General features: G+C 34.1%; 2 protein-coding genes and 1 long non-coding RNA gene across 5 annotated transcripts in view; 2 read left to right on the top strand and 1 right to left on the bottom strand.

Moving 5' to 3' along the window:
• Positions 1–11,879, top strand: part of LOC118745713 — a 337,897-nt gene that overhangs the window by 178,115 nt on the left and 147,903 nt on the right. The window lies entirely within an intron of this gene.
• On the bottom strand, positions 6,570–7,241 carry LOC118745716. The gene is made up of 2 exons (XR_004993688.1): positions 7,203–7,241; positions 6,570–7,079 (listed from the first exon to the last, which is right to left on the bottom strand). It is a non-coding gene; the product is annotated as an uncharacterized LOC118745716 (long non-coding RNA).
• LOC118745715 (putative nuclease HARBI1) lies at positions 10,098–11,823 on the top strand (the record flags this gene model as incomplete). The annotated part of the gene is given in 4 exon segments (XM_036479330.1): positions 10,098–10,467; positions 10,522–10,963; positions 11,025–11,169; positions 11,229–11,823. Coding segments are annotated over 4 exon segments (1,071 nt in total). The 5' UTR covers positions 10,098–10,354.

Below are 11,879 nucleotides of genomic sequence, written 5' to 3'. Positions count from 1 at the left end.
GGCGTTTTTGAAACGAATTCTGAAATAGGGCGTTCTTGAAAAGTTTTTTGAGATAGATCGTTTTCAAACTGGCTGCCGAGACAGGTCGATCTTCCACTCAGCCGTCGAATTTTAAATTGTGTGAAAGCTGACAGTTTATAGAATTCAGTAGCGGCGAAAACAAAGGGGGGTTAAGTGGTTAAACCTTACCCAAGCCGATCGTAAAACTTGCTTATGCCTGTGGGTCTTGGGAATAATGTAGTCCCTCAAGGTTTAGCTTAAAATCGTTGTAGGGATACACCCTGTGATCACGTTACTTTCGAGAAGGTGTCACGCCCATTTTTCTGTACATGTTTGCATTGGAAAAATACCTCATCTCAGTATTCTAGGTAAATGTTTCCGCAGGTATCTATGCGTCACCAGAATTTGGTAATTCTCTAGGGTGCGGTAACAACCCCTAAAAAAGGTGCGGAAAAGTCGGGAGGGGTATCAAACGACGCGTTTCGGCCCCCCTATTAACAATCCGGAGGGGGGTGATAATATTATTAACCATTTAAAAGTTATGAACAAAAAACTTTTGTTAAATTTCGTTGTTTTCGATGGGCAATTACACCGACAAAGATTCACTAAATCACCTGTTCACACTTTTTAAACACTATTAAAGTATATAATTTAAGTTATTTATTAAAGAAACACATAGTTTTATCAACCTAAGATAGATTATTTTGTTATTAAAAAGAAGTTGACAATCTTTGCGAGCTGAAACGCGAGATTCCAAAATAGATATAGTGCTGCCACTGTATTAGTATTTCGTAATAATTCACTTTTCCTTATGAGATGTGTGCACTGTTCAATGCTTTTCGGTATCTTCTTTCGTTTAATATATATATAAATAATGAAAATTTTTAATAAAAAATCGCGCGATTTTTTATTAAAAATTTTCGCCTACGGCGCTTTTTCCATAAAAATCAATACTTCGATAAATAATGAAAATTGAAATAAATGAAATAAAATAATAAATAATAAATGAAATGAAACAAATGAAATGTGAAATAAAGTGGCAATACCAGCGATTTGAGGTTATAATTTTAGCAGGCGCAAAGTTTGTTTACTCTGTTTTATTAACGAAATATATTAAATAAAAGTGAATAAATGATTTGGTTTGTATAAAATAATAACCGGAAACGTTTTAGAAGTGTTTTAAAAGTGGAAACTGGTGATTTAGTGCATTTTTGAAAGATATTAATTATTTTTAAAAGGTAAATATTAATACAACTATTTCATTTATAATCCCAAATTTGAGATATAAAGTCTCCCCCACCAAAAAACTTACAATTGGTTAACGCCGCTCCCAATTTTTCACAATTGAGCAATTTTTTAATTAAAAAGTTGTTTATTGAAACCATGATAAAAACATAGCAAGGTAGAACCGTTCTCTCAATTGGTCGGCCATGATTTTTTTTTTTTGAAGTTTGCCAACATTTTAAAATCATACCCACCAAACAATTTGTGTTGCTTGCCGGCAATAAGAAAACGTGTCGCCCTCGGAAACAAATTTATTGCCGGTAATATTGCCATCGAATCGATTTCCTATTACCGGTCGCTCTAAAACGTCCGCCGAAGGCAACTCGCCTGGGCGAGCCGTTTTCTTATTACCTGAATGAGTCCTTTTCTTATCGCTTCAGGCGATATTTGGAATAATTTCATTCTTTTTATACCCGAGCGCACTTGTGCACAAGGGTATTATAACTTTGTTCACATAACGGTTGTTTGTAACAGGCAAAACGAATCGAGATAGATATAGACAAATGTATACATAAATGATCAGGATGAAAAGAGAAATCGATTAAGCGGTGACTGTCTGTCTGTCCGTCCGTCCGTCCGTCTGTCCGTCCGTCTGTGCACACGATAACTCGAGTAAAAATTAAGATATCTTAACGAAACTTGGCACGTGTACTTCTTTCGGGCGTAGGACGGATGGTATTGAAAATGGGCAAAATCGGCCAATAACCACGCCTACCTCCCATATAACGGTAAATTTCAGAAATACGAAAACTGCGATATTTTAGTAACTACTGAAGATTATTCACTTAAAATTGATATTTGCAATAACTTTTAGACAAAAAATAAGAATATTATAAATTTTGAAAAATGGGCGTAGCCACGCCCACTTAGTGTTACATGTGTATATCTTGGCTACCGCTGCACCGATTTCTTCCAAACTTGGCACAGTTATTGGCCTTGGTACAGGATACCAAATGGCCGAAAATTTTAAAAATGGGACAATAACCACGCCCACATCCTTTATAACGGTAATTTGGAGAAATACGAAATCTTCGATAAATCCGTAAATATTGAAGCTAATTTATTCAAAATTGATGCTTGCAACAATTCTTTATCAGGAAATGCGTTTATCATAAAATTTTGGAAAATGGGCGTGGCACCGCCCACTTATGATCACATATATGTATCTCGGTAACCGTTCTACCAATTTGTACTAAACTCGGTATGGTTATTGTGCTTGCCACATAAAAGCAAAACGTTCAAAATTATTGAAATCGGACTAAAATTACGGCTTTTCATATAACGGTAAATTTTAGAAATGCTCGAAACGTCAATATTTCGAAATTTAAGGACGCTAATTTATTCAAAATTGATACACCCCGGCTTACCATGTGAAAAGGCATATATGGAATACTTGCGCCGGGTATTTAATGTTCGGCTCCGCCCGAACTTAGACTTTCTTACTTGTTAATACTTCATTTATTTTTTTGTAAACCAAATTGCAACTTACAATCGGAATTAATTCATAATCTAGCTGTGAGGCTTCCTATTTTTTCAATCTTGCCCTTGGGCATAATTTAGATGCTTTTGGCCAATACTATTGACGCCATATTCATAAGTTTCGGAGTTTTTGACAACTTTTTTGTTCAAAATTGACATGTCACCATAGCGATAAATCGGCGAGTCGCCAATTTGTTGCCATTGACGATTGTTGCCTATTTCTAATGTTTTGCATGGTGGGATATAAAGTGAAAATAAAAAATTGAAATTTTTCGAAATTGTTGTTGCTTGAGATTGAAAATGAAAATGTGTGTGCGAGTTCGTGAGTAAATTTAAAAATTAAATTGTTTGGAAACGTCAAGAATTTTAAAAGTGACTCTCAGCGGTTCTACCTTACTATATTTTTATCATGGAAACTACCTTCTTTTTTGTATCATGCCCAACCCCTACACACACTAAACAGACACATCCGTGGGCTGGACGAATGTCTGAAGAGAAATGTGCTTTCACTATTTTCGCATTTTCTTTTATATACACACTTTTTCCATTCATCAATTTCACATCGCTAATCAATACTAAATATATTATTTTTCACAAAATTCTTTCAATTTAACACAATTTCGCAATTTTTTCCATTCCTTTGGATGTTGAAAAATTCTTTATGCAAAAATCTCCTACACTGAAGTGTGAAAGTAGAAGAAAAATCCAAATGAACAATGAAGAGCGAAAAATTGCCGCAAGAAAAATTGACGAAGAAAAACGAGAAGTCCCTGCCAGAAGAGACGTGGTGATGCCAGACAGTTTCCAAATTTGAAAAATACAAAAGTCAATTAGAACTATAAAAAAAAAAAAAAATGTCACCAACACATGGAAACGGGTAAACTTACAACTTTTCGCGAGTCAATTTCAAGAAAGCGACTTGCAACGGAAAAGAGTGCATATCGCTTTTGAAAAAAAATTCCAACTTGCTAACGTAGGGTCCCCACAGGCAAAAGTTTTTATCTTATGAATGTTATCCGATATTTTGAAAGAATTTCTACAAACGCTGTAATGCACACAAAACAACCACAAAATCGGCAATGCTCAATACTTAAATCGTAAATATCAGGAGAGTAACTTATGTAACTGGAATTATATGTGATGCAACTTTTGTAGTTCTATACAAATTCGAGAAAAATCGCGTCACATGGCAACACTCGATTGGGTTGAATGCACTTGCAGCAAAAATGAATATTGCTACTGCAGCAGGAGCAAGTTGAAAATATATCTTGAAAGCGATTTGCGTAATTTCAGTGGCAGTTACATTTTGCATTTTTATTTTTATTTTATGTGTTATGTACATGTTTATTTATAAACGTATGTGTTCCTTTTCTTTCGTACGTGTTTATTGATATATCTGTACTGTAGTGTTTTCGGACGGTACTAGCTCTTACTGCCAATATAGGAGTATTACATATATGTAAATTGCATACTCTCTTTCCAACGCCCACCAAGTTTTTGACAATTCAAGATACCCACTACCTTTTGTTTCGCACACCTTTTTTGCTCTTCTAAATTCTATGAATGACAGAACTGAACGAAGGGTGTTGCCAACTATAAAGCCTTGTATGCAGCTCTCAAGAAAACGGTCAAGAAAAAATTTCCATTATTTCGCGTGTGTGTCCAAGGAATTTTGACATTTTTGATACCTCACAGCCTGTTGCCTCACTCTTTCCTCAAGAAATAATGGAACGGGCATATATTTCTGTTGCAAGTCTGGGTTGCCTTGTGCTCTTTTTTCACAAAAAACTTTAGAAAACCGTAGTAGAAAGCGTAGTAAATTTCTTAAGAACTGCGTACTGCCATAAGCTTAGTATCCATCTCTTAAGAAAACGGTCAAGAAAAAATAGCCATTATTTCGCGTGTGTGTCCAAGGAATTTTGACATTTTTTATACCTCACAGCCTGTTGCCTCACTCTTTCCTCAAGAAATAATGGAATGGGCATATATTTCTGTTGCAAACCTGAGTTGCCTTGTGCTCTTTTTTCACAAAAAACTTTAGAAAACCGTAGTAGAAAGCGTACTTCTGAAGAATGCGTACTGCCTTAGGAAATTTGACTCAAGAAAATTTCTTAGCCATTTCTTGTACGTCATTTTATATGGAGTTTTTGCTTTTCTTAAGAGCTGGATACTAAGCTTTAAGGAAATTTGACTCAAGAAAATTTCTTAGACATTTCTTGTACGTCATTTTATATGGAGTTTTTGCTTTTCTTGCGAGCTGCATACAGGCCTTAAGCTTAGTATCCAGCTCTTAAGAAAACGGTCAAGAAAAAATTGCCATTATTTCGCGTGTGTGTCCAAGGAATTTTGACATTTTTTATACCTCACAGCCTGTTGCCTCACTCTTTCCTCGAGAAATAATGGAACGGGCATATATTTCTGTTGCAAACCTGAGTTGCCTTGTGCTCTTTTTTCACAAAAAACTTTAGAAAACCGTAGTAGAAAGCGTACTAAATTTCTGAAGAACTGCGTACTGCCTTAGAAAATTTGACTCAAGAAAATTTCTTAGCCATTTCTTGTACGTCATTTTATATGGAGTTTTTGCTTTTCTTAAGAGCTGGATACTAAGCTTTAAGGGAAACGAATTTATAGACAAGTGAACAGCGCACTACGCAACGACAAAAAATAAGAGGCTGGCCGAACTTGAATGCCTTTATTTCCCGTACTCGAAGATGCACAATGTTTTGTTGATTGTTTTAACGGCTCAAAGAAATCAATTTTATATCGTTTGCAAATTTCGTTTTTCCTCGGTCATTCATTAATACTTCTATTCGTCTGTGCAGGTCAACAATAGGAGGCAATGAGCTTTTTCAAACCACTTAATTTTAATTCAAAAGAGTACATTTGTCTTGCCACAAATAGGAAACAAACTGAAAGAATTTACACCGACAGTTGTTATATACCTATGCACATATGGATATGGGGATCCGTACGATAAGTCGAAAATAAAAATGTCGAAAGAGAAATGTCGAAATTTAAAAATTTTTTAAATCTCGATATAGTGTTTAACCGAAACGCAAAATGTCGAAATCGTATGCTTTCGAAATGAATAAGGTCGAAAAAGAATCCAAAACGCGTAAATTGTCGAAAAATAGTCGAAAAAGTTGAATGTGTGAAAAAAATAAAAATTAAAAGTGTTCTGAGTAGATTTTCAAATGTTCTAGAGTTCCTAAGATGGAAAAAGAAAGTTCTGCAAAATTACGCAGAAAAAAATTATTTAACGTGTTATTTAAATTGATTTTAACTTTTTGAAAAGATGGCAACTCTCTAAAAATATTTCTACAATAAAGCATTCTCGTTTGATACCCACATTAAAATATTTCGTTTAAACTTTTTCAAAGAATTGATTTAAACTTTTTTAACCCTATTACAAAATACTTCCGAAATATATAGTTTCTGAACCGCTTTCGCTTGCTAATATTTTGTTAAACTTGTTAATTAATCGGTTTTTTTTTGAAAGAGGTGGCAACTCCAAAAAATATTTTATATGTTAGTATATTATATCTATATTCCAAATTTAATTGAAATATATCCAGACGTTTTAGCGTGAACGAGCAACAAACATACTCACTCACAAACTTTAACATTTATTATATTAGTACATAGGATTAGTGGAATTGAACTTAAATAAATAAACCTGTTGAAATAATGTAATGAATGATGTGTAAAATTCGCGCGAATTTTACACATCATTCATTACATTATTTCGATATTTTTATTTTCGACATTTTTTGTTTTCGACATTTTTCCTTTCGACAATTTTTTTCTCGACATTCTTGATTTTCTAACAATTTTTTTTCGACATTTTTTTTTCGGTGTTTTTAGTTTCGACAATTTAAATTTCGACGTATCGTACCAGACCCATGGATATGTACGTATTATTTATGTTTCGTACACAAAATTCTCTATAGAAGCACATGAAGTCCACAAATTACACAATGAACGCATCAAAGGATTTTCTTTAGTCTCAGCAATATGTACGTCTGTATATTGGTCGGCTTTAAACTCGCAAATTTGCTCACTTATGCTGGTTTAATTAAAAAATAAACTTAGAATTTTGATCAATCACACGGATTTGTGGAATACACTAAAAATTAATTTATTAAAATCTTGTCTTTTCTTGGTACCGAAGAGGAATATTTCCGATTCAGTTCTTTCCCATTAGTCTTTCTCTTTTACCGAAATATACTCGCTCGTTTTTTGAACGCGTTGTCTATGCACTTTTTCCCCACGTTCAGACTTGGAAGAAAGTTTTCTTTTTAAAAAAGCAGTGAGTGCTGCAATTTATAGCGAAAATACAGATCACGTTTTGTTGTTTCGAATATGTTAAATAGATTTATTAATAATTTGTGTGTTTATTTAACAAATAAATAAGTTTCACAATATAACCAGTAAACAACCTTCGGTGAATTTGGCGACCGCCTTCCTCGGGGATGAATATGCTAGGGATGAAATTACTGGTAACACGCCTTCCAAGCACGCAGGGTTGCTTTTAAGAAACAAAAAATAATTACCTCCAAATAGTTTCAAAAAGTATAGTTGGGGTGTTCACAGTTCGTTCCAAATAGTGTCTCAAAATGTAGACGTCTACATTTTAAGACGTTTTCTAACCGTAAAATCTGTGGTGTTGTTGTTTCCCATACACAATTGGAAAACGACGCCGTCTACATTTTGTCACACTCCATGATTCAACAACTACAGGTTGTAGCAATCGTACAAAAACAACATTTACCGTTGGTATGAACTCCTTGTGTCATCAACATCTTCTTTATCTATTAATATTCGTATGTACATGTATACCCTGCATACCAGGATTTCATAGAATTCTGAAAGGTTTCACAATTTTTTTTATAATTTACTTTAAGAAATCGTACAGAAATTTCTTTACTAGTTCTTGTCAACCACTTCATATGTTTTTCTTTAAAGATTTCTAAAAGAATCGTAGCAAATTTCCGACACTTTTAAAGATTTCGGGAGCATTTGTTTGCAGGGTATATATAGACGTATATGTGTATGTATACGCGGAGATGTAAATAAAGCAAAACAGACGATAATTTGACACAAGCGTGCTCATAAGAAGAAGCATAGCTTCTTTCGCTATCACCTGTAATTGATGCGCCTTGGTCACACTCAAAGGCATGTTTTTTACGCGACTACATTTTGCAACCTCGCAGCAGGGTTGCATTATAGCAATACTAATCGCATTTTTTTTATTTATTGGGCACTTTTTCTGTATTTACATTTAATTTGAGCGCAATATCTGATGAAAAGAAACAAATCAAGAAAAAGAATTAACAAATATTAGGAATTGGCAATTAAGTTAAATAATTACAATTTTTCAGAAACAAAATCGAAAGGCGACATATAAAAAAGCACGCAAAGAAGAAATGTCTGGCAACACCAGCAAAGTTTTGAGACGATTTTGCGACGACTGCTAGAAAGGGGTGCTCACAGTTTGATGCTAAAGATGTCTCAAAATGTAGACGTCTACATTTTCAAACACAATTGGAACGAACTGTGAACACCCCAAGTGTAAAACGAAATTTATTGAATAATTCCACATAAAATGGTATACATAAATGACTCATTTTCTAAACGATTTAAATAAAACGCATTTCATAACTTTTTTTGTGCAAACGGCTTTTGCGAATTGATAGAAAAGTACTACGGATTGTAAATTTTTGTTAACTATGAGGTGAATGAAAATTTTCAACTCGGCCTGACGGTTTTGAAGAATTTTTTTTGTTCTAATTATATTACTAACACGTCTAATAAATGCATGGCTTTTAGTTCTAGAAGAATAAAAGTCAGTAAAGACAAGTCTTTTTTGTATAATTTCTGATTTTAATTGCTCAACAACTTTTGCACCAGAACAACTGTCAAAAATTTCCAGCAGTAAAAAGTTACGAATTGGCAGAGCAATGTAAAATTTTCTCGCCATAATAAAAAGTTTTTTCAACATGGAACTTTTCTACTAATTGACATGAAATTACTATCTCAACGCTCGGAGCGCTGCCACTGAGGGCTTTTGCCAACTGATAAAAAAGAGAAAATTTGGAAATACCAAACAAAAATTTTGAGATTTCTCCTTGTGAATAAGAATGCCATAGTTTTTACCTAGCTCGTGGGACTACGCAAAATTTTGACAGCTTGTAAATATTTATACACATAAAGTTGATGGCGGTAATAGAGTCAAAATCAAAATGGAGAAAAGAACAAAAAGCGTACGTTAGTTGTCAGTTATAAAATAAATCCAATTTATTTGCGAATATTTGTTTATTCTATTTATTGAAAGGCAACTACGCGAAAAAGCTTGTGTTAATTATATTGATAACAGAACCTGGCAGCTCGCACGTTGTCTAAATTCTCAAGTAACATAAAATCCACAAAAGAATACATTGCTTGTATTACCATCAATACGCCATGTATATAGGGATGCAAATTTTGGGGAGTAACATCGATACACCGATGTTTCGATGCATCGAAAAAATGAACATCGATGCTAAAATACATCGCCACAAAAACATCGATATATCGATGGTATCCGATGTTTTGAAATTTTTATAAATTGAATAGAAATGCATGCCGTCGTAAGTTTGCTGAGCCTAATAACTAAGTAAGCATTTTTAATATCGAAAGATAAGAATGTTCCTCAAAAGAATAAGTAATCAAATTCATGGCCAGTCAAAAACTTTTAGGGGCATAAGTCGATGTTAAAACATCGCTGAAACTGGCATCGATATATCATCATTTTAGCGATTTTAGGAAATTGTAAACATCGATGGTAAACATCGGATTACACGATTCAAGTACTTGAAAGCAATTCTTGCTCATTCTCTTTTGTGTTTTCTATTTGCTTTTACACGTTTCAATTCTGTTGAACTCAAGTTTTTGGTTCTTTAAATGGGAAGCAACGAAAATGCCAAAAGCAAAGCAAGAAAGTTGAAACGACTTGACGGTACAGACGCATGTGTACTCGTCCCTTTTCTTCTCACCCCCTCTCTTCCATGTCCGAGCAGAATTGAATTCAATACTTGAACTGTGTATAAGCAGTCTTACTGTCTATACTGTGATAAGTTTTTATGTGAAAACTACCGAGCAGAAAACTGCACTTTCTATTCTTGCCCGTGTATGGAAACTAGAGTTGCCAAACTATCAATGGCACTATCGATAGTTTAAATTTTTTTAGACTATCAATACTCATTGATAGTTTTTTCTTACAGCCTTATTATGTATCTCGAACGATAGGCCGCACGAACGATTCGTCTGTAGGCGATATCGTCATGGATTGCAATTTTGTAACTCTGTCGTTCGTCTTCGTCTTGTCTTTACGTCGATTACGTTGCAATCGTCTCGGTTACGTTGTATGATGTTGCCGGATGAAATTTTGATGTACTTCCAAAGAGTTTTTCTTAGATTTCTAATATTTTCAGCTTATTTCAATGCTTTTTATTTTAAATGGGCAACATCGGAATTGTTTACATTTTGGTTTTGCTTAAAAGTGTTTTGGTTGTGTTGCGGAAAGAAATATAAGGAAAATTAATTTTTAAAAATGTATGCTGCTATAGCGCTAATGGACGCCGAGGAATCCGAAGAAAGGGAAAGGCGGATACAGAGGAGGAGATTGCGAGACCACACCAATGTAATGGAACTTCCTGAGACTGAGTAAGTTCAAGATTAGCGAATAATTTTTGTATGCTACAATGTATTCGTTTCTAGATTTGTTGCAAATTTCCGAATCAATAAAGAAATATTCCAATACATATTAAACGAATTAAAAGAGCACATGGCTCCATCACATAGAAGCACCCACCTATCGCACCAGCTAAAACTCGCGACTTTTTTAAGATTTCTCGCCACCGGCAGTTACCAAAAATCTGTTGGTAACGAAAATATTTCGTCGATGGGGCAGTCAACTGCAGCAAACGTGATCAGAGAATGCCTAAATATTTTTGAGGACCATTTTTGCCAGAAATGGGTGAATTTTAGGAGAAACATCGATGAGGAAAATGCAGTTAAAGAATATTTCTTTGAGAAATACGGAATACCTGGGGTTATTGGTTGTGTTGATGGAACACACGTTCGAATTAAGTCGCCAGGAAGTGACAACCACCATTTATACCTCAACCGCAAGGGTTTTTACAGTATTAATGTAATGGCGGTAGGTTAATGATTTACTATCTTTACAAGTATACATATACACAAACTGAGTTTCCTTACAGATATGCGATCACAACATGGTAATCACATTTGTTGACGCTAGGCATCCAGGGGCGAATCATGATTCGATTGTTTGGAATGTGAGTCACGCAGAACAGGAGCTAAAATCTGATTATAACAATGGAAAAACCAACACATGGCTACTCGGTAAGTTTTAAAACTTAAAAAGGCTATAAAACTATTACTGACAATGAAAATTTTTGTAGGTGATTCTGGTTACCCTTTGCAGCCATACTTGATGACGCCATTCAGAAGCGCAGCCAATGAAATTCAACGAATTTACAACACAAAGCACTCGAAAGCTCGTAATGTAATTGAGAGATGTTTCGGTGTTTTGAAAAACCGATTTCGATGTATAATTGGTTCGAGAGGGCTACACTATTCACCAGAAAAAGTTACACAAATTGTAAATGTGTGCTGTGCTATTCATAACGTTTGTATATTTTTCAAACATCAAATTCCATTGGAGAGCCCAGATATGGAGAATCTTGTTAGTTACGAAGAAGAACTGGAAAACAGTAACATTTCGAATACAGCTGCCCTTATTAGAATGAGAATAGCAGAGAGTTTGTTATAAACGCAGTTTTATTATAAAGTATGTGTGTTTAGAATTCAGGTACACCAGCAAAATTCATTTGTCTTAAAATTAATAAAATATTTACATAAAAATTCAACAAAATATCTTTTCAGTCTTAAATCCTAAATCTACATATAAACTAAGTAAATGCAACAAAATATCAATTCACACTTAAATCTAAAAAATATTTACACAAAAAAAAAAACAAAATATCACTTCAATACTCTCACAATAGTGGTATGAAAATTAATTCCGGAAGTACTCCAAAAATTTTTCAAAA

Source organism: Rhagoletis pomonella, unplaced genomic scaffold (assembly GCF_013731165.1).
Source record: "Rhagoletis pomonella isolate Grant_MI unplaced genomic scaffold, Rhpom_1.0 Rhpom_scaffold_00009, whole genome shotgun sequence".
NCBI classification, from domain to species: Eukaryota; Metazoa; Arthropoda; class Insecta; order Diptera; family Tephritidae; genus Rhagoletis; species Rhagoletis pomonella.
The sequence above is the reverse complement of the archived record's forward strand: the minus strand, read 5'-3'. Positions and strand labels throughout refer to the sequence as shown.